At 33.3% G+C, this 24,484-nt stretch overlaps 2 protein-coding genes and 2 long non-coding RNA genes across 5 annotated transcripts; 1 reads left to right on the forward strand and 3 right to left on the reverse strand.

Annotated features, from left to right (window-relative positions):
• Positions 1 to 4,550: 4,550 nt before the first annotated feature.
• On the reverse strand, positions 4,551 to 5,322 carry LOC125205153 (FCS-Like Zinc finger 3-like). Its single transcript, XM_048103973.1, has 2 exons — positions 5,191 to 5,322; positions 4,551 to 4,716 (listed from the first exon to the last, which is right to left on the reverse strand). The coding sequence occupies exons 1-2, from the start codon at positions 5,307 to 5,309 to the stop codon at positions 4,566 to 4,568; spliced, it is 270 nt and encodes an 89-aa protein (XP_047959930.1). The 5' UTR covers positions 5,310 to 5,322; the 3' UTR covers positions 4,551 to 4,565.
• A 6,204-nt stretch (positions 5,323 to 11,526) lies between these two features.
• On the reverse strand, positions 11,527 to 13,164 carry LOC125207930. Of its 2 annotated transcripts, none has more exons than XR_007174032.1 (4): positions 12,987 to 13,164; positions 12,856 to 12,905; positions 12,551 to 12,629; positions 11,527 to 11,754 (listed from the first exon to the last, which is right to left on the reverse strand). It is a non-coding gene; the product is annotated as an uncharacterized LOC125207930 (long non-coding RNA). The 2 variants fall into 2 exon arrangements; XR_007174033.1 differs by having other exon boundaries at positions 12,778 to 12,905.
• A 1,504-nt stretch (positions 13,165 to 14,668) lies between these two features.
• LOC125204654 lies at positions 14,669 to 15,589 on the forward strand. The gene is made up of 3 exons (XR_007173607.1): positions 14,669 to 14,749; positions 15,200 to 15,255; positions 15,506 to 15,589. It is a non-coding gene; the product is annotated as an uncharacterized LOC125204654 (long non-coding RNA).
• Positions 15,590 to 19,596: 4,007 nt separating this feature from the next.
• On the reverse strand, positions 19,597 to 21,475 carry LOC125205432 (vicilin Cor a 11.0101). Its single transcript, XM_048104357.1, has 3 exons — positions 20,916 to 21,475; positions 20,659 to 20,834; positions 19,597 to 20,575 (listed from the first exon to the last, which is right to left on the reverse strand). Exons 1-3 carry the CDS (start codon positions 21,448 to 21,450, stop codon positions 19,733 to 19,735), a joined length of 1,554 nt encoding a protein of 517 aa, XP_047960314.1. The 5' UTR covers positions 21,451 to 21,475; the 3' UTR covers positions 19,597 to 19,732.
• Between the last annotated feature and the right edge of the window lie 3,009 nt (positions 21,476 to 24,484).

Genomic DNA, 24,484 nt, shown 5'->3' on the forward strand with positions numbered 1-24,484 from the left:
CCGTGTGGGCGGATCTTAGAAAATCAATTAAATAACTTTGAATGAATCTAGGGAAACCCAATACAAACACAAATTGTCTAGATCTAATCCTATGAATTAGGATAGATTAAGAACAATAATCAAAACCCTAATTCTCCCACTACTATGGCTTGAAAATCGAGACCAAGAGGAAGAGGAAGGAGGCGCCGATTTCTAGGCACTAGGGTTAGGGTTTTGTGTTGTCTTGGATTGTGTGCTAGGGTTTCCCTTTCATTCATTATTTATAGTGGACCTTATTGGGCTAGTAAGGGGATCCATGGAATGACTTAAGTGTTGGGCTCACCCATTAGATAAATTACTAATTAAATCAAATGACCCATGATTTAATATATTATCAATGGAATATTATTTTATTCCACTAAAGAATAATATTGCACTCCCACTTAAATCACCAAATTACAAATAACTTGGGTCCATTTTATTTTATAATATTTCCCGCGTTTAAGATTATCTTGATCCGTCAATTTAATTCTTTTGTCTGCTATGTGACTAGAATTAAATTAATTCTCCAAAGAGTTTTTCTAGTTTGAAACTTTATTTATTATTCGTGGAATAAATTCCAACTGCGCAGTTTTCTGAATAATAAATTCCTCTTTCAAACACCTCTTGGGGATCACCCCTTAGGGATTTAATCATACCACACTGGGCACGCGAATTCTATGAAATAATATTCCAATACCTTCATGTTATTCAATTACTACCACCCAAGATATCATGAACTTGAGTTACGTACAAACTCTCACATATTGATAAGTCAAAGTGGTGTTTGATTGAATAAACAATATTGATATTAATATCATAGACTAGAAAATACTAAACTTTCTGAAATATATTCTTTCAGTAGATAGCAATAAAGAATACATTTCGGATTAGATCCTTTCAGTGCTTTACCACACCGGTGTTACTAATCTCTTCTTAGGTAAGAGAGAATTATCACAAACACCGCAACCGTACCAATAGGTAGCCAAAGCCTATCTAGATTGTGAATACGTTTTTCTTCTTACTAGATCTGGCCAAGTCCCCTACTGGAAAACTCATGAGGAGATTCATCGAATTTCCCTACTTGACCTTCTTAGTAAAAAGCCTTAGACTTGTTTATCATATTTCAATAATAAACCATTATATTATATTATTTATTCTCATAATTAGGTAAACAAGTGGACGTGGCGTTTCTCGTATACATGCACAAGCTGACTGTACAAAGGCATGTACGCTCGAAGCATCTTTTAGTATACAAACCCCAACAGGTCTCATATTGTTGCACCGTCCTCCCTCCTTGAGTTAACTGTAAAAATTCACGTCGTTTATCTTCCATATACTGCTCCCCCACGTAGCGTTTCCGGAACTCTTTTACAAAGAACTCCCAATTCACTCTCTCTAGAGGCTTAACTTGTAGAACACTGGCCCACCATATGTAGGCTTCGTCTTTCAATAACGCTACAACACCTTGTAACTTTTCTTCAGGAGTAGGATTCATAAATCCAAATATCCTTTCCAATTGTTCCAACCAGTATTCAGCTCTGGTTGGATCATCATCCTCTCTGGTTGGATCATCATCCTCTCCGGCCTATACATTTGCACTTCTTTTACTATCGAGAGCAAACTTGGTTGTGGTGGAGGAACACTTTCAGCTATGCGCTGCAGGGCTGCAGTTAGGGTCCTTAAAATATCATCTTGCCCTTGTGGATGAGCCTCGGGATGTCCTCAAGAGTGACTTCTAGAGTTTTCACCGGACTGAGATTCGTGTCTACTATTCTAAACATCCTCTTCTGCCATACCTGGATTCGAAAAAAAATGCAAAGAATAGAGGTTGCAGTTAAGCTAATGATATAAACATATTTCCCATTCCTATGTGGCGAGGGTTTTCCTATATATATTTGACTCATTCCGAGCCTAGGATCAGCTAAACCTAGGCTCTGATACCAAACTTGTAACACCCCTCATTCATTTATCTATGTTGTGTTCCATATACATATTCAATTAGTGTCTAATTCTACAAAAATAATAGTGATTTATTCTTTCTATTCTATTCTTCTTTTAATAATTAGATTTATCTAATAAATTTGTAATTTATATTCAAAATATTTTAATTTTCACAATTTGGGGTGTTACAAATACTAATTACCAAGTATGATAATTATAATAAAATATTGTATTATACCCCTCCATCACACTTGAACTCAGTATGATTTTTAAGAACCACTCTCTCTGTATCTCGCAATAAGAGTCTTATTATTTAATTATGACACAAGTTTTAAGAAATATAAAGAAAAATGGGTTGAATAAGTTAGTGGAATATAAGTCTCATTTATATAGTTTTATAATAAAATATGAAGTAGAATAAATTGGTGGAATGTAAGCCTACTTATCTTTTATGGTAAAAGTGAAATAGAAGAACTCTTTTTGTGCGACAGACCGAAATTGCAAAATAAATACTCTTATCTTATTGTGGGAAGAAGGCAGTACTATTAAATAATATGGGAATAAAATGTGGAAGAACTACTATAAAATAAAATGAGTATAAAATGGGGGAGAGCGTCGACGCGGACGCTCCGCAATGCCCACTGTGGAAGTTGGCGACCAGTGGCGGATCCAGGGGGCAGGAGGGGTCGACCGCCCCTTACCGACGACCCGCTACCATTGACCAAGACGTGAATTTTTCATTGTCGCCCCCTCCAATAGCTTCTGACGTCGCCCCTCTCCCATCCATTATCTTCCAATAAATTTTATTTCACCCCATCTATATTTGGATCTTGGATCCGCTACTGGTAGCGACACGAAGGGGAGGGAGGTAATTTCGGCCATTGATGAAGTGAAGAAGAAAAAACATAGGGGATTGGGGGAGAAGAATAAAGAATGGAAATATTGTGTTACTTATGAAATAATTTTGTGCATTAATAAATATATTTGTGGAAATAATTGCGTTAATTATTTTTGAATTGGTGACATTTGTTGGATTTTTTAAAATTAATTATTTAATTAATCAATATTCCATGTGAAAATATATTTTTAATTATTTAATGATATTTATGATTAGAAATAAAATTGATTCATTATTTATTATAATAAATAGATTTATTAAATTTAGAAACAAATAAAATTTTTATGTATTTGGAATGAATAGTGTAAATTAATATAGGATGTGTGGGTAGGGACATGGCGTGAGGCGCCCCACTACCACTGTAGAAGTGATAGTCTAACGCAAAAAATAAGGGGAATGATGATGTGGCTAAAGCGTTGATCGCGAATACTCTTACAAATTGGACCATAAAGTTCAAGTACATTAATGCACATCTGATTTCCAAATAAGAAACTTCACGTTTTTCACTACTAATTTCTTCGTCCGTGAAAAATGTCTCATTTTGGCATTTTGAGATGTTCATCTACTTCTTATCATTTTAGGTGAGTGACCTTCACTCAACTAAATCATTATACTCATATTTTATTATAAAATTAATATATAAATATGAGTCCATATACCATTAACTTATTTTTCAATTTTTAAAATTTGTGTCGAGTCGAAATGAGGTTATAAATAGCAATTTGTCGAGTCAAAACGAGATTATAAATATCGAACGGAGGAAATACCTTCCTTTTATATGTTTGACCATTCGACCCTAAAACAAAGGGATATTGAGCATGGAGGAAAATTTAAAAAGTTAAGGAAATATAGTTAAGAAAACATATGTGGCAAAGGTACTTAGAAAAAGTGCAAATTATATGGTATTATACTTTTTAAAAATATACTACGTACATTCGTCCCATAATAATAGTCCATTTTTGTCATTTTAGTTCGTTTCATAATAAGAGTCCCCACCTTCACTTTTACTATAAATGATAAGTCGGTCTCATACTTCACTAACTCATTTCACTCACATTTTATTATAAAACTAATACTCCACCAATTTTTCATTTATCCTTATTCATTCATCCCTTAATTTTTTTTTTCTCATTTTTCAATTAAGTAGTTGCTTAATACTTTTGCTATTAATACTCTACGACTAATTTATATTTTCTCTCACATTACAATAAATGTGAGTTCATTTTTTACTTTTCCATACACTACCTGATATTCATTAGGGTAAAATTATGTAAACAGTGTTATACATTTATGCAAACAGTTTAAATCCATAATTTCCATCTATTTTTCTTTTGAATTTATGGTTTCCGCACCAATTGCTCTATAGCCAATATTAATATTATAAATAAAGTTTAAATTCAAGACTCTATGATCATTACTCTTTTTCTTCTATCTGTTTCGGTCATTCTTGTGGTATGTTTCGATTATAGTTTTAAGAGACGAGCTAGGGATCATACATATGCAAGCAATATATGAATTTAGATAGTTTAAACCAATGTATATATATATATTTGAATTTAGATAACAGGACTTAAAATTTGATAAGCCAATAAAAAGTACAGTATGTAGCAAAGCACACAATAGCAAACAAGCTCACAGAAAACAAAATACATTCAACTCCAAATCAGCTAAAACTACTTCCTTCCACACACAACACAACAAGTCATCACTTTTTGGATTTTGATGACGTTCCCGTTCCCGTTCCCGTTCCCGTTCCTGTTCCCTCTCTCTTTCCCTTTCCCTGTCTCTTTGCAGCTGCTTCATCTGCAGCAATCTGGTCATCGCGGCATTCAGGTGAGCAGAATGCACGATAGTCTCTGCATAAATTCACGTTCAAGGCTTAATTACCACTAATTTCCAATCATAAACATTTGCAAACAAATGCATTTATTTCAAATATTGACTCGTTTAATTTTGCATATTAATTTAGTTACCGTTACTATTCAAATTAGTAAGGAACATGCATAGCAACATCAAAACCAAAACACTTAGATAAAACTTAATTAATAGGGTTTCATACAAAATTGGAAAACATACATAATTATCATTGCCAATCACAAATTTAGTCAATAAACCATTAATTAGGATATCATAATTCATAACCAACCACGTATTAATACAGTCAATGAAATTGAACCGTGAAAAAAGATATTAAGTTAACAAATAATGCGAAGAAAAACTAGGAAATCTACCGCATTTAATTTATTCAAATCCGTCAGGAAACTTAATGTAAAACAAAAACAAATTCTATCGATAATAAAAAAAAAAATGAAGCAGAGTTGAATTCATACCCGCCCATAAAGATGTCGGATTTGGGGTCGATATCCTTATTGCAGCGGAAACACTTCTTTAAAAAACCACCTAATTCGGTGTTATTCCACCGTGACGAACCGGATAGCTGAGAAGCCATGAGCTGAGTTGAAGGTTTGTTACAATGAGTGAAAAACAGACAAGTGAGGAATACATGTTGAAGAGGAGGTGCTGGAAATATATAGGCACCTTTCATTAGCATTCAACAAAGTGTTTTTTACATTCGCCTAATAATTTCTGTAATATAATTCACTTCACGCACTTGGACGTCATTTATTACTTCAATTCTATTTGATTGTAGTGTTAATTTTTAAATTATATTTCACGGTTCAGGATTATGATATCATCAATTTCGTACTTTATTAAGTTCCATTCATAAACATTCTAGTGATCAGTCCATATTGACATTGTTTACTTTATAGATGTATATAATTTTATTTTAACACTTTAAATATAGTTACTGATATTATTGCAGAAAAAGGAAAAAATCAATTTGTTATTTTATTAATTTATTTGAAATTATTATACAAAAAAATGGACGAATAGTTGTTATTTAATTTATAAAATCAATAATACAGTTATTAATAATTTTTGAGGCACTAACGTGACATCACATGGATAAAAATGTCACACTGATATGTAAACACATTTTTTAGAATTATATACACTGAATTTAAATTATTATATACATTAGATTTTGGGTCATTATATAAATCACAACCGACTTTATTAGCATGTAAGTTGTTGGTATATGATTAATAACAATTTCATCGGTACAAATTTGAAAAATATACGTCGATTTTTTCACCTTTGTATTGTATGTCGGCGGCCTAAATAGGCACAACCTAAATTTTTTTCGTGCAAATTTCTTTGTGTACACATATGCAATTGAGATTCCATTAATAAGTACCTGATATATGTGAAAAATAATTATATCTAGATTACACTGTATAATGTTAAAGTTTTTGAGATATTTTTGGATTATCGTCCTCAATTGAAAGTGATATGTGACGTCAAATTTTGAAAGTATCACAAAATTATACTCCCTCTATTTCATTGAAGATGAACCTTTTGGTTTATTATAATAAATAAATTTTATGAATATAAATAAATATTATGAATATATAAATAAATATTACTATTATTATTATTATAATTACTAAGTATTATGTATTTGGAATGATTAGTGTAAATTAATATAAGAGGTGTGGGAGGGACGTGGCGGGAGGCACTCCACTGTAGAAGTTATAATTTGCAAAAAATGAGGGAATGAATAATGATGATATGATTGGAACTTGCAAGTGTGGGTTTGGGTACTCTTGGACCATAAATTTCAAGTAAATTACTGCACATCTGGTTTTCAAATGGGAAACTTCCCATTTTTCCCTCCTAATTTCTCCATCAGTAAACAATGTTTCATTTTGCTATTTCAAGGTGTTCCTCATTTAAAATTTCATCTACTTTTTCTCTTTTAGGTGAGTGAATCCCTATCATTAAATTAAATCGTTATACTCATATTTTACTATAAAATTAATATATAAATGTGAGTCCATATTCCGCTAATTTATATCTGACTTTTTGACTTTTTCTTTACAAAGTCAACTAATCCCTTAAAATTGTGTTGAATCAAAATGTGATTATAAATAACAATTTGTCGAATCAAAATGAGATTATGAATAGTGAATGGAGGAACCATCATTTTATATGTTTGACCATTCAACCCTAAAACAGATGGATTGATCGTGGAGGAAAAGTGAAAAGTAAAAAAATTAAGGAAAATATTGTTAAGACACGTGGCAAAGGTACTTAGAAAAGTGCAAATTATTAATAATAGTATTTTTTTAGAATAGGGACATTTTTTACTATCAGCAAATTTTATCAAATTATCATTTTAGGTCTATGAACTTTAAAAATATTATTTGATGTCCGTCAACTACAAGTTAATATCAATTGAACTTTAGTATTTTCAAGTTTTCTGAGCGAAAATACCCTCAATGTCTTGAAGGGAAATTATGTCAATTTATTAATAAGTATTTAAAAAATAAATATAATATTTTGATATTTTCTTTAATAATAATACTATAATATATCAATATTCAAGTATCACTAGTGTCTATTGACATCGATATAATTTTTACGAGTATCCATATCTCAAATAGTAGTATTTTTTAAAATTCTTTAGTTATAAAAGGTTAAGAATGAACTTTTCTTTCATGCCACAAAATTAAGTGATAATATTCATGAAGGTCAAATTATATCTAGAAAATTCGTCAAAAATATATAATAAAGATATTTATAAAAGATATGAGTATGTGATATGTTTAGTACAACTAACGTGAATGTATAATTTGAGGTACCACTATATAGATTTTTCTTTTTTAAATAAAGCTTATAGTATAATTGGATTTAATATATAAGTTTATAAATTGCCCTTCACGTCATGGAGGGTCTTTTCGCCCAGAAAAAACTTGGAGCAATTGATATTAACTCGTAGTTGACGGACTTCAAATGATAGTTCCAAAGTTCACGAACCTAAAATGATAGTTTGATAAAGTTTGCATACCATAAAAAATGTTCCCTTTTTTTAAGAGTACTAGTATTATTAATAAAGTTCAAATTCAAGAAACTAGGGCTCATTTTTTCCTTCTATTGGTTCGGTCATTCTTGTGTTTCGTTTCAATTATAGTTTTAAGAGGCGAGGGACGAGGATGATATATATGCGAGCAATATATTAATTGAGATGGTTTAAACTTTAAACCATATATATTTGAAAATTAGATAACAGATGCATAACCTTGCTTAATGAAAGTCTTAAAATGTTAAAAGATGTATAAAATATGTAAAATATGTAGCTACTTCCTTCCTTCCACACACACCACAACAAGTCATCACTGTTCGGAATTTTCTTACTTTCCCTTTCGCTTTGCCTTTGCAGCTTTATCCACAGCTATCTTTGCATCGCGGCATTCAATTGAGCAGTATGGCAAGTCTCTGCATAAATTCACGTTCAAGGCTTAATTACCACTAATTAAATACAAATATCCAATCATAAACATTTGCAAACAAAAGCATTTAATTTATTTCAAATATTGACTCGTTACATTTATTATTCAAATTAGTAAGGAAGGAACATGCATTCAAAAGCAAGACACTGCAGATAAAACTTAATTAATAATGCGAAGAAAAACTAGGAAACATAATGTAAAATGATTGACAAAACAGAAACAAATTGGATCGATAATAAAAATAAATGAAGCAGAGATTGAATCCATACCTGAACATATAGGTGTCGAATTTGATGTCGATCTCCCTACCGCAGTAGCTACAGTACTTCAAAAAACTAGCCACTTGGGTGTGATTCCGCTGCGACGACGAACCGGATTGCTGAGAAGCCATGAGCTGAATTGAGGGTTTAGTACAATGAGTTGAAGAGGAGGAGGAGGTGCTGCAAATATATAAGCACATCATAACAACACATTCATCAAATAATTTCTGTAATGGCACATTGACATTTACTATACAGATGTATATAATTTTATTTTAACACTTTAAATATAGTTACTCATATTATTACAGAAAAAGGAAATATCATTTTGTTATTTTATTAATTTATTTGAAATTATACAAAATAATGAACGAATATTTGTTATGTAATTTATAAAATCAATAATATCGTTATTAATAATTTTTGAGGCACTAACATGATATGACATGGATAAAAATGCCACACCGAATTCACTAGGGGTGAGCATTTGGGTTTCGGTTCAGTTTTTTGCCCAAACTGAACTAAACCCGAAAAACCAAATTTACTTCAAAATCCAAACTGAACCGAATTTGAAAAACCGAAAACCGAAAACTAAACTTAAAAAAGCCCAACTAAACCGAAATTATATGAAATTTAAAAAAACTGAAAAAAAAAACACATATATATATTTTACTCCCTCCGTCCCCGATTAAGAGTCACACTTTGACCGGATATTTTACTCCCTCCGTCCCCGATTAAGAGTCACACTTTGACCGGATACGAGTTTTAAAAAATGTAAAGAAAAGTTGGTTGAAAAAGTTAATGAAATGTGTGACCCATTTTTTTATATTTGTTTTATAATAAAATGTAAGTGAATTTAGTTAGTGGAATGTGAGACCTACTTACTCTTAATTGGGGATTGACCGAAATGGAAAAGTGTGACTCTTAATCGGGAACGGGGGAAGTAATATATATAATATAAAATTAACAGAATATATCTATAATACATATTGCATAAAATATATTAAAAGAATGTACATATATTTTATATATAACATATTAAATTAATAGAATATATATATATATATATATATATATATATAGAGTTGTGATCAATGTCGAACTAATTTTAAAGACCGAACTAGAGACCAAATCTGGTCCATACGTTTTTGAGAAATCTCTTTAATCAATTTGGGACGCCCACTCTAAAACCGTAACCATCTCCGCAGATCTACTCCCCATTTCCCCTCTCTCTCCCCCAAATTTAATGTGCTTTGTTCTTAATTAAGCAGCTATGCATTTGTAGCTTGCTAGCTCTCTACCTCTCTCAATCAATCAATGGCAAGTTCAGACCCCAACAAGCGTCCATTGCCACTGCCGGGGCAGGATTCCGCTGCAATGCCCCCTCTTCATGGGAGAAACGCACCGGATTCCGCTTTAAATTCTTCGGTGAGACCTATGCCAGCGATTCCGGCCAAATTGACGCCCTTATGTCGCCGGAGCTTCCACATGCGAGGCTGAAGCCGTCGAATTCGAACCTGGACCTCAAGGCGGGGCGGTGTTATGAAGTAAATTTTCGCATTCATTATACACCGAATTTACTTCAACTGAAAGATAATTATGTCATAACACATTATAAAGTAATAAACTAATGGAATGAAGTAATAGCATGACTGAATGAAGTAATAAATTAACGGGATGAAGTCATAAACTAAAGGAATGATGTAATAAACTAATGGAATGAAGTAATAGCATGACTGAAAAATGTAATAAGTTAACCGGATGAAGTATTAAACTAATGGAATGAAGTAATAATTTCATTATTACTGCTTGACGTTTAACACAGTTAACATTGTATTTCAATAAAATGTCATATTTACTTCATTACTAACATTCATTTGGTTCATTATTTATTGAATATAGTTCATTACTACCGCTTACGTTTAACACTAAAATTTGTTGTATCATTAATGTATTTCAATACCATGTCAAAATTACTTCATTACATACTTCATTTAGTTCATTATTTATTGAATATAGTTCATTATTTTACTCCGACAAATTTTTATTGAAGAAAAAAAATAAGAAAAATTAAAAAAAATAATAAAAAATAAAAAATAAATAAAAATAAAAATAAAAATAAAATAAAATAAAAAAGTTTTATTAAATAAAATATTAATTAAATTAATTGTAAATTAATCCTAACCACAAGCTTAAGAAAATGGATGGCCCTAATTTAGTCTCTAGTTCGATCTTAAGAGTGGATTTATGGATAATAGGTCTCTCTCTCTCTCTCTCTATATATATATAGGGATGTATTCATATCCTCACACTAAATATTTGGAAAACATAAAACTAATCCTATGCATTGATTTTTGCTATCTGATGGTTGATTTTAACGCCACATGGAATTAATCTAATTATTAAAAAAACCCGAAAAGGGCATATATGGGAGATGAATTTTTTGAACGGTTATCGGTTTCCATGATTCTCTCCACCATAAGGAAATTATAATCTTTGATTTATTTTCCTTTATTGAAACTTATATCTTAAAAAACTCGTATCTTTGATTTATTTTGGTAAAATTAATGTCGGCCTCTACCGTCCATAGACAATATTTAAGTAATATTTTTACCAAATTTTCCTTTATTGAAACTTATATCTTAAAAAACTCGTATCTTTGATTTATTTTGGTAAAATTAATGTCGGCCTCTACCGTCCATAGACAATATTTAAGTAATATTTTTACCAAATTTAATCACCTATCTTATTTTTAATAATCGTATTCCACAATCCACATAGAAAGGATGATATGATTTCTTTTTCTTAATTATTTATAAGAATTTTCCTTATTCATTTCATTCTTCGTGATTTGCAGCATTCTTATACGAATATTTAATTAAATTATACACAAATTATGCATCTAATTTTAGGCGGTAACATTGTGATTATATTATTGATCCATTAGTGTTGTTTTTATCACAATCTTTCTTATGCATGAATCACCAAGAATTTTATAGTTTATTTATAATGTACAATTTGTGTTTGTGTAATGTAAATAACATGGGTCACAGACAACTCAAAAGGTTGCAGTAATTAATGTACGAATAAAATCATTTGATGTATGTATAAACACGAACTTTGATATCTGAGTTGGTACTATGCCCTAGCCCTAGTGATATCTTAACTCTACGGGATGAGAACTAAGTTCGGTCCTCCATTTCTTCTCGCCTTTCTTGCCACAACCGGTGCGCTAATGCAATGGGCATGTCATCGTAACCGACTCTAGGCCTCCTTGTACCTATTAAGAAATATATACATTGATTCGTTTAAACGTTAATATAATGTACTTTCTCAAAGCATATAATGTAACTTAGCAAACAAACTAATGTCCGATAGTATACTACAATATTGAATAATGTAGCACATCAATAACAAATAATGTAAATAACATCATGAATAATGTAACCTGAATATGTGTAATAATATAACAAAGACTACTACAACATAGAGTAATGTATCATAGTAGTAGAAAATAATGTACTCATTTGCTTAAATAATGTTTCAAATATTAATATAAGCATATAATGTACTTACACGAAGCATATAATGTAACTTAGCAAGCGAACTAATCACACACAACATATTATACCACTGAATAATGTAGTCATAATGTAAATAACATTTTGAATAATGTAAACTAATATGTGTAATAATACAACAAAGACTGCTACAATATAGAGTAATGTATCAGTAGTAGCACATAATGTACCCATTTGCCTAAGTAATGTTTCTAAGACTAAGGTAAGCATATAATGTACTTTCACGAAGCATATAATGTAACTTACATACGATAACACATAATAATGTAGCACATCAGTTGCAAATAATGTAAATATTACACTAAATAATGTAACCTAATATGTGTAAAAATACAACATACAACACAGAGTAATGTATCACAATAGCAACAATAATGTACCAATTGCAAAGATCAGTCACTTTTCTAACCATTTGACTTGAGAAGGAAAAAGTACTAAAAAGGAACAAACAAGTTTAATTACAAGAAATATTGGGAGGTATGATGCATCACTTACTTTTCTATATAGATGTGTTTTAATCTCCCAAATTTTGAACATTCCTCCTGGACGTCTTCCTTTATATCAATATCAAAATCTGGCTCGATTGCGGTAAAATTTAGTTTGAATATTATCCAGAATGTTTAAAAAAAATTCCAAAACAACCATAATGCGGCATATATAATTCTTCCCACCGCATAACTCTGAATTAGGATCAAACATGTTCTACAATAATAAATATTCACCGAGAACACCAATTGTATCTACAAGTGGAACCGTACGAGCAGGCATAGGAAAAGCTAATAGACAAGGAAGCATCTGACCAGTGGCATGTCCAAAAGCTTATGCTACTGATGAACCACTGATACTGATACTGCAGTACACGAAAATTGTGTATAAGAATTAAGTAATAACATAAATCCTAGAAAACAGTATGAAACCAAAAGATATTAACCTTGAAACAGTTCCGGTGTAGTCCAGTTTCTGCATCTAACCAGTGGCCTCGTCGTCGGGGATTGAATTGACTTTTACTGGAGGCTATTCGACTTCTGAGCGGCGATTAGGGTTTTTTGGAAGAAGAAGTGAGGGAGAAGCGATGTGAGAGAGATTTGATTGTGAGATAGTGGGCAATGTATCGGTGCAATTAATCTCCCTAAAATCAGGGATATGCAATTTTAAAACTGATTGACATTTGTGTGTGATTCCGATTTTACCCTTTTAATGTACAAAACAAGTAGAATAATGTAGTGCGGTCTAGGGGTGTCGAAACGGGTAGCGGGTAACGGGTATTCCCGAACCCGACCCGATACCCGTCGGGTAATGGGTACCCGATACCCGATGGAGTCGGGTAACGGGGCGGCATCGGGTATGACTATTTTGGATTTTGCGGGTATCGGGTATACCCGATACCCGCTCGGGTAACCCGTTAGTCCCGACATACCCGATATGTATATTAATATTTTATATTTTATATTTTTAATTTTAATATTTGGTGACTTTTGGTTATAAGTATTTACTACTTTTGATGAAAGTGAGACATTGTTGGTTACTTTGTTAATTTTTCATATTTAGTTGTTTGAATGGTGATTTGAATTTAGGAGTTTGGATTTTTTGGCATTCTAATTGAATTTGAGTTTACATATTTACAGGTGGTAATTTGTAACATGAAAATTTGAAGCATATATTTCAGTTTTTTTTTAAAAAATATAAATTTTTAATTCCTTAGTAACAGTATGTAAACAATATAGAAGGGGAAATTAAGCATTTTAACTTAAAATTTTGGAAACACACGAAGGCAGAGAATCAAATATTACAATTACATTGCATGCTTCATCTCAATTCTCAGCAAAATTAATTAATAAAGTTAAAGGGTTAAAGCGAGAATCTACTACATTCAACAAGTAGTATTTTGTAAAATATTATAAACTATACAAATAAATAAAAAAAAGAAGATTTGGAAAAAAAAAAAAAATTGGCTTCGGGTCGGGTACCCGCGGTGTCGGGTGCGGGATACCCGACTCGGGTATCGGGTAATACCCGACTCACTGCGGGACGGGTATCGGGACAAAGTTTTCGGCCAAAGTCGGGTGCGGGTACCCGACTCGTCGGGTGCGGGTACCCGCGGGTACCCGTTTCGACACCCCTAGTGCGGTCCTTTTAATCAGAACCATCAAATGTATACATCCAATGGCTGATATTAGTGTTAAGTTTAAGTCTAAGGGGGTGTAAGGACTTTAATGCTCCATATATATATATATATATAGGGGAGCATTAGGGTCCTATTACACCCTTAGTGTCTTTTCTCTTCTTAATATAAACCATTAGATTGATGGAATGGATGGACTAGATTAAAAGGACAAATCTTATTCCGTATTGCATTATTCGTTCATTTTCGTGCATTATAAGGGTAAAGCAGTAAAATAACATACTAACCCAGACGTTTCAAAACGGAAGGTGCGATATTTACGCAGCATTTTCATTGACCTTTCATCTCCTCTCTCTCTCTCACTCCATCCCATCAACATTCTCTCAACCCAATTTCTCCCCTAATTCAAAAACAAGAGAAACCCTAGCCGCCGCTCTCTTCCACTCGAATTCAAATTCAGCAACGATTTCCGCCGTCAAATCGCCGTCGACCGCCGATTCTATCTCACAAAAGCTGCTGTTTTGGTTCGTGGTGTGGGTTGATAGTCGAATCATCTCCTGGACATAAAAAAGGTGTGTGTTTGCAGTATATTTTTTAGGTAGAAACACTACTAAACCTCGATTGGCGACGTTTACAAACACAACCAGTAGCCGATTCACAGTTTTTGTTCTCCTTTGAGTTTCGATTGGAAATAATGCACAAAATTATTTTGCTCGTTTTTCTTGAAAAAGATGAAATTGCGACCATAATAGTAAGGGTTATGTTCATTCTGGGTATATTAAGTTATGTTGTGAGTTATAGCTTGGTTTTCATCCATTAGCTTTCGATTTGGAACGATGCACAAAAGATGTCTTTTTTTTTGTGGAGAAGATGAAATTGTGGGCATTTGATTTAGGGTTGTAAGCTATATGGAAGTGTATAGTGGATTTCTGACCAATATTTACATTGTTCGTCATTAAATGGTTGAAACCTCACTGATTTATGGTTGAAACATCACTGATTTCGTCAATATTGTTGCGCAGATATAGAATGACTAAAAGAGGCCGGCCGTACAAAAGCCAACCGGAACCCAGTGAAGGTGATGCATTATTTTATCATTCTTGTACATTATTGTCCATTTCATTGGATTCGAACTCTGTGTTCATTGAGAAATTGCTATTTTTTGCACTTTGTGGTATAGGTTGCAGTATAGGAAGTAATTGTTTAGTATAATTTGGTTTATACATTAAATATTTTGTTCTGTACATCGGTTAATAGATGTGGTGCATTATTTGCTGTAACGTATACATTATTTGTTCTAATTCATATCTTTTTCATATTCTGGACAGCATCTAAGCAGCGTCGGGTTGAGTTTGCTCAAGAGCGGTTGGATTGATTGCAAGAGTAATCATTAGAAACGCTATTGACGTTAACTTTAAGACTGTTGTTTTTGGATAACTTATTTTGATTTGGTCAAAGGACGACTTGTTTTGAACCGTAGATATCACCTGATAACTGAAGCATATTTTGCTACTAGTGTGTGATGTAGTAAAGTGATAATGGATAAATTATTCCCTGGATTTTGAGGAACTTCTACTTGGCCCGCCATGGAATAAATAAAGTGAGTAATGCATAGAATATCATTATTAATGCAAGGCTATTATTCGATAATGCACATTAACAAATTAATGGAATAATGGTATAAATAAAGGGAGTAATACACAGAATATCATTATTAATGCAATGCTATTATTCGATAATGCACGTTAACAAATTAATGGAATAATGGTATAAATAAAGGGAGTAATGCACAGAAAATCATTATTAATGCAAAGGTATTATTCGATAATGCACGTAAACAAAGTAGTGGAATAATGGTATAAAAACAGGGAGTAATGCACAAAAATTCATTATTAATGCAAGACTATTATTCGATTAGCACGCTAACAAAGTAGTGGAATAATGGTATAAAAAAAGGGAGTAATGCACAGAAAATCATTATTAATGCAAGGCTATTATTCGATAATGCACATTAACTCCCGAAAAATCCAAATTTATTATGCATAAAATGTTCACAGCGCTAGAAATAATAAAACTAAGACAACGAAACAAATAATAAAACTGAATACAAGACGAAAACTAATTTTTTAGGTACAAAACACATCAAGCTTTCCTCTTGCCTTTACTAAGCTCTTTCTCCAATATTTTTTAGCGAAATAATAGTTAGAATTTGAGTAAAATCGATGAATTATAGAAAGAAATAAGCATATTGTGATTTAATAAAGGAAAAGAAATAAAAGCTATGTAAATATGGAACAGAAGGCGTGAATCATGGAAATGATATAACTGCCGATTTTTACCTACTCCCCTAAGTGCCCTTTTCGAATTTTTTTGATTAATTTATTAAATCCATGTGGCATAAAAATCAGCCATTAGATCATCAAAATCGTGGGCTAGGATTTAGAAGAAAAAAGAACAATAATTAGAAAAAGGATATGAATACATCCCTATATATATATATATATAGTTGTGATCAATGTCGAACCAATTTTAAAGACCGAACTAGAGACTAAATCTGGGCCATTAGATCTAGTTTTTTTTATGAGATGTGCTGCTGTGAAATTTTTTTCGGCTTCATTACAAGCCCATTTTACTTCATTATATAGGTTTATTACTTCATTCTATACTTCAAATGCTTCTACACATCCTTCATTCCAATAATTTATTACATTATTCCATGTGTTTATTAAACCATATTAGCGCCATGGCGTTGGTGATAGATATTGTAGAGAGAAAGAACGGCACGCGACGGCGAAACCACATTTACGTACTGGAATGAAGTAAAAACCTACTGGAATGAAGTATTAACCTACTAGAATGAAGTAATATATTCTGGAACGAAGTTAAATCTTCGTAACATGTTAGTATGACTTATTTACCTTCAGATGAATTAAAATAGGCTCGTGATGAAGGCGAAAATAATTTATAAATTTATGTATCTTATCCATATAAAACTAGATCTAAAAGCCCTAATTTGGTAGGGTTTGGTGGTTCGGTCTTTAAGAATGGATTTGTGGATAATGAGACTATATATATATATATATTATTTAAAATATAATTTGGTTTATTGGTTATTCGATTTTTTTCACCCGAATCGAACAAAACCAAAAAAATTTATATTTTAAAAACTGAAAAAACCGAACCGAATTTCAAATTTTCGATTTGATTCAGTTCGAATATTCAGATTTCATTTTTTTCGCTCACCCTTAACACTGACTTGACAAGTAAACATGCTTTTAGAATTATATACACTGAATTTAAATCATTATATACATTAAATTATGGGTCATTATATCATTACAAAAGAGTTTATCAATATGTAAGTTGTTGGTATATGACTAATATCATTTTCATCAGCACAAATTTGAAAACATATACTACGGTTTTTCACCTTTATATTGTACGTTGGCCTAAATAGACACAAACTAAAAAAAATTCCGTGTGTATTAATAATTAATTTTAATTTGATATATGATGTGTGAAAAATAATTATATCTAACATTAACACTTCATGAAATTTAACTTTTTTAGGATATTTTTAGATTATCGTCAGCAATCGAAAGGTTACATGTGACATTAAAGTTTCAAAATATCACAAATTTAATTATAACAATGTTGCAATTCTGTCCCTCCGAAATCAACTGCACTGTCCATGCGGGCTCACAAAATTATAAAAATGTAGCAGGTGCACACAAAATTAGGGCTGGGGAAAAATACCGAAATATCGGTCTTATCGTACCGAAAAAACCCGAAAATACCGAATTTTCGGTATAGCGTGACTTTCGGAACGGTATGATACCTTACCGAAAGATTCTGGTAAGGTAACGGTATGAATTTTCAAATACCGCGGTATACCGTTGCATATCAAAATTCGGTATATACCGTAAACTAAGGTATATACCGTAAACTAAGGTATATGCCACAAAAATATAAACACAATTATATATAAAATATATTTTATATATTTTTTTATTATAAAATCTATTGTGAAATATAAATATATTTATGAATAAATTATATTTAATTTATTTTTAAAATTATAAAATATAAGTAATATTCTAAATACTCTAATTTTCTATTTTAATTGATGTTGAAAAGTCAGGCATACCGAAAAAGTAAAGTATACCGAACTTCGGTACGATATACCGAAAATGAGGTACGACATCGGTATGGAAATTCGTCATACCGAAAATAAGACATACCGAAGTTCGGTATATCGAAAACTTTGGTAAGGTAACGCGGTATGGTGGTTTCGGTAAGGTATACTGTACCTACCCACCCCTACACAAAATTATAACAATGATTCTACAACATGGTAGATTCTTCCATAACCATAAAAAAATATACTCCATCCGTCCGCCATTAGGAGTCCCGGACTCCCGGTTGAATTGGGTTCGGATTTTAAGAAATGTTTGAGTGTATAATAATTGGAGTGTGTGATAATAGAATGTGGGACCCATTTGCATTATTATTTATTTTATTCTTTGAATGTGTTTTTACTTGTGCTTTTTAGTATTTTATTTTATATTTTTTTTTTATTTCAAATTTTATGAAAATGTATAACCGAGACTCCTAACGCTGGAAGGATGAAAATGGTCAACCGGGACTCCTAATGCCAGATGGAAGGAGTAAGTATTTCCTAACTGACCCTTCCCGCATAAATTAAATCATAAATTAAGATCTGCTACATAGCATAATTTAGATGGTTGATCACTCGAATTTAAGAGATATTTAGCCTTAGTTTAGTACTCCTATAAGAAATGGTTTTTTTCTTTTTATATAAGAAATGGTTTTTTTCTTTTTATCAATCTCTATACATAGAGTTATTTTTAGTTTGTTTGTATTAAGTTTTGGCATCATTATTATATTGGTTAAATCAATATTTAGCAATTTTGTTGATGTTAAAATTAGAACTAATCAAACAAGAGAGGAAAAACTAAAATTGTGTTAACTTTTTATCCAAAAAGATATTTCTACACTATAAAATGCCCAAATAAAAAATATCTATAAAACGAATTATTGCGGCAAAAAAAAGCGATTTCCGGCCCCACACTACGACCCACGTCATATGAGAAGGTTAAATCAAAGTAAACCGTTAAAGAAGAAGCCTTAACCACTGGCCCATTAAAAAGGAGATCTTAACCCACTAGATGTCAGAAGTCCATCTCCTAAGACCTCGCACTTGTACCTGAGATATGGAAGCAACTACACAACAACCGAATTTGAACTCAGGCTCGTTACAGCACAACCTATCCCTCTATGGCCAGAGGCGCTACGCGCATTCGGGCAATGGCCAGAGGCGGTACGCGCATTCGGGCAACAACAATCTTGTAAAACGAATTATTGATTGATGTGGGATAGTAGATGAGAACATAGTAAATAAAGCAAAGAGATGCCGGAGCTCAGAGTTTTTATTCATGTGGATCTTACATATACAGAGTAGTAGTTTCCCACACTAAAATTTACACACCACACATCAACTTCCAAGCTCAAAATTCCGGCAGCCTCTAACGGCCTTATGCGTCGGCTCTCCGCCCTGGTCCCTCGAAGAAGAACTCCTCCTTCTGGCTACGGAGCACCTCCTCCACCTCTCTCGCCGGCATCCCGAACGCCAGCTCCTTGGCCTCCCTCTCCAGCTGGTTCATCACATTCCTCTTCCCTGCTAGAGTGAACTGCTCGTTGTTGTCAGCATTCACTTTGAAGGACAGGATCTGTAGGTTCTGGTTGTTGGAAGCAACAGCCACGAAAGGATGACCCGCCGGCACCACCACCACGGTGCCAGTCCTCAACCGGGACCGGACCGTCTTGTAGCTGGTGGTGGATTCACCACGCGGCCTGTAAGACTCCTCCTCCTCCTCCTCCTCCTCGCTGCGGCGGCTCTGCCTCTGCCTCTGCCTCTGTGACTGAGATTGGGAGAGGTGGGGGCATGCCATCTCGAAGTAGCCTTCGCCCTCCACCACCACAGCGATCTTGGTGGCTTTGGAGTTGTAGAAGGGAGCAGTCATGGCACCCTGGGACATGTTGGAGAATGAAATGGCGATGTCGAGGTCGCGTAGCTGACGGAATTGGGAGGACTCGACCTCGTAGTACTGCCCGTATTTGTTGTTGTAGATGGGGCGTTGGTCGTAGATGTTGTGAGTGCCCTTTGACTCCCCGCCGAACGGCCAGATGCCGCCTTCTTGGTGCTGGCTCATCGAGCGTATCTGCTCCGACGACGCCTTGATGATCGCTCCTTGTCTCTGTTGCCCGAATAGCCTCTTCACCCTCTGTCCATCCACATTGAAAGCAGCTTCAAGAATTTCATCGCTGAAGGCCTTGAAGTATGATTCGGGATTTTGCCCTCCAGCTCCGTAGAATTGCTACGGATAAAAACCAAAAATATAAATATATGAATCAAAATCCAAGCTACTATTAAACAAGGATATTTGGAAGTTGTTGAGACCTCAAACTGGCCGGGAGTATTAACAGGCTGGATGAGTTTGACTAGGACAAGTCTCTCATTGTTGTCCCGGTTGACCAAATACGTCGTCGTTCCAGCGTGGATTCTGAATATATCCCCTTGTTTGATGTTGAAGCTTTCTCTCCTCTCTTCGCGCACCATGTTCACTGCTCCCCTCCCTGCTCATAATTACACAAAAATTAGCAACATTCAAATCATGAAATTATAAACCACTATTTGATAGAGTAGTAATTAATTACCTCTGGCAACAAACACAAGGATTTGGGCATCCAAGTGCGAAGGCACGATGAACGTCTGCGGCTGCGCTTCAAGCACAGCGACGCGGTAGTTGTCGATCCCGCGGAGCAGATCAGACCTCTCCGTGAATTGCTGGAGAATGCGGAGGCGGCCGTGCTGCGTCTGCATTCCAGTAACGAAATGGCGATCCTCGAACACGTAGGGGTTGTTGGTGGTCTGCTTCTGATATTTCTGGTCGTAGCTCTGGGTCTCCTTCTCGTACCTCTCCTGGCAGCGCCTCTGGCAGTCCTCACGCCGGCGCTCCTCTTGCTGGCGGCGCTCGCAGTCTCTGTTGCACTCGCGCAGCTTCTGGATGGGGCTCCTGTCGTTGCGGTGGTAATCCTCGCAGCGGTCTTCGCATTGTCGAATCTGCTTGTCGTCGGCGTGGCGCTGGGAGTGGCACTGTTGCTTGCACTGCTGCAGCTCCGGATCCTGGGATGCCAGGGCCACTGTGGCAGTGGCAAGCAGCAACGCTAAACAGATGGCTTTATAACTCATTTTGTGTGTTTTAGTGTGAGTGTGTTGCTGTTGGTGTGGTTATATATATTGCTGGAGATATGCTTCGGACGCGCCATGCATGAGTACACGTGTCGGGGTTACGTGGCGGAGGGAGGATGAAGATTATCGCCGCGTCTTTCTCACCACAAAATACAAACACCACCTGTGTTCTCTGCAGTCTGCACACAAAAGAACTAGACGACAAAAATGGTCTCCGTGTAAGATTTGAATTTCACTGGTGCGACTTTAAGGAATCCCCCTATATACTCTCATCTTCATACACACGATCATATTTAATAAGTTAGGGGCGTGATTACAATACGATTACAATGAAATGTAAACACATCATTTTATTTAATTTTAATATAATGTGTTGATATTACGTGTTAGACATTTTAATATCACCGTACACAGCATTGATGAGTTAGCAGAGTTAGTAATATAAATAGTTAGCAATATAACGCATTAAGTCCCACTTAAAATGCCTATATTCTTAATTGATATGGGATTTTAAAAAAAAAATGTTAGATAGAGAAAATAAAGAAAAAATAATTATATTAAATATTTTAATGAGAAAAAAAAAGAAGAGGGAGATTTATTTTTGAAAATTGATATGTTGAGTGAAATAAATGGGAAAGTGGATATCTTGAATGATAGGAAGTGAATGATATGAAGTGAGGAGTATTACTTATTACTATCTTCGTCCCCCAAAATTTGCTATACTTTGATCCGGCATGGGTTTTAAGAAATGTAATGAAAAGTGAGTTGAAAAAGTTGGTAGGATGTGAGTCCTACTTTTAAAGTATTAGTTTTATAATAAAATGTGAGTAGGAATGAGTTAGTGGAATATGAGATCCACTACCAAAAATGGTAAAAGTGAAGTGTATCAAATTTTCAGGGACGGACCAAAATAGTAAACTGTATCAAATTTTCGGGGACGGAGATAGTAGTTATTACTACTAAACAAAGTTAATGTCTCAGATTTATTACTACAGTACTATATTTCGAGTATAAAAAGTTGTCCAAAATAATCTTACATACGCCTCTTTACTTTCTAGCCATAATGATTTTTTTCTTAAATATTTCATATTGTTGTAACATTAGAAGTTGTTACTAGTACTTAGTAATGGCAGCGGGAGCAAGTATCATCTAGCATACCTACATTATTATCAATAGTATGAATTGTAATACAAGCACAACGAGACTAGGAGATATGGATAAGAGCGATGGGAAATAGAAAGATCTTGGGCTTATATTAATTGTATTTATCATCTTTTTTCGTCTTTACTTTTATTTTCGATGCGACAAATTGCTATTTATATACAGTATTGTGTTGTCTCTTCCTCTCCAAGTTCATCTTTTGTTTTTCCATTCTTTAATTTTCATACTAGTACATAAGATAACTAGCTGGACTTTCAAAAATCAATCTTTTCACACACATAAATACATTCTTATCTGAACAAACCTTTTATGTTTGTAGTTCTATGTTAAGTTCTCCCTCCATTTATAAAAAAAAATAGTTTCATTTTATAATTTTGGAATATCTATAAAAAAAATAGTCCCATTTCCAAAAATAAAAAATTTTCCTCTCATATTTTATCTACTTATTTTCTTCTATTTCATATTTTATTTACTTTTTCTCTATATTTTTCTTAGTTACTTACTTTTTCTCCTTCCTTTTTATTTTATAAATTTGTCATTAGAACTCACATCCTCCACAAATAGGACTATATTTTTTTAAGTAGGAAACTATAAAGTATTAGTCTGAGAGTAATAACTTACTCCCTATTGATATGTTTGCGAATTTGTCGTCAAATATAAGAGACTACATTATCTTTTATATTTTACAAATCATATACAGCTGGATTTAGTAGTCCACTGGTACTTGTGCAATCTTCACTGTGCAAAATTAAATACTACTCCGCTTTGGTTGATCGAATTCTTTCAAGGTGCATTACAATCCAATGAGTTCAGCTTGGCATCAAGCTCTAAATAGTTATTTTTTGAGTTGGGTTTATCAAACAATATAATGATATTGGTAATTTATTGGATATACTACTTTTTGGTGCTTGGCATCAAGCACATAACTCTAAAATACAGAAATTAAATGAAATTTATACAGAAAAATTATATCAACACTAGAAATTTGAAATTACAAGACTCCACTATGTTTGAAACTAGTGTTTGTCCAACTTCTCATCATCGTTGAATTGATAAAACTAAAGAGGATTAGTTCTCATAGAGTTTTAAACATTTAAATTAGATCCTTCAGAATACTATATAAAAAAGTTCTATATATTTAAGGATATTTTTCAAGCAGAGCTTACATCAAAGTAGGATCAAGTACATTTAAAAAATACTAGAACAAATTTCTTTTATTAAGGTGAATAGGTGAAAGAGTATTAACCGCGGTATTAGAAATGAGTTACTCACCCCTTACAAGACCCCCTTAAAAGATCTTGTAAGTGGAAGGATTATTCATACTTATACAGATGAGCTAGGATCGTTAGCAAACCGATGTGGAACAAGATTTTAAGAGTTTTAACCTACAGTGTCCCATAGAAAAAAAATGATGAACTGTATCCACGCGAGGTCCAAACTTTTATGAGTGATTATATCATAATATATGAGCCCCTACGGCTCTATATATCTTGATGGCTTGTTCATATCTCATTATAAGGGCGTTGTGTAATTTACATTGTCATTTGACAGTCCCCGTTTAAGAATACCCTTCTTGAATCATGTAATTAAGCTACCAAATGGAATTTGGTTTTATATACTAATTTCGAAATATAAAATACTAAGAACAAATATATACTCCACCTCTGAGGCTCTGAAGCCATGTTTTATTTGGCTGAATCATGTCATGACAGAGTCATTAATTCCAAAACTTATTTGTTTGATTAATTTTTTATATTTATTTATAAATTCTTAAACTTTTGTAAATTAATTCTGTTTTACGTTATAGTTTTAAAATCTACTCCCTCCGTTCCCTCATAGTTGAATCATTTTCCATTTTGGAAAGTTCTCTCAT

Source organism: Salvia hispanica, chromosome 2 (assembly GCF_023119035.1).
Source record: "Salvia hispanica cultivar TCC Black 2014 chromosome 2, UniMelb_Shisp_WGS_1.0, whole genome shotgun sequence".
In the NCBI taxonomy this organism is placed as follows: Eukaryota; Viridiplantae; Streptophyta; class Magnoliopsida; order Lamiales; family Lamiaceae; genus Salvia; species Salvia hispanica.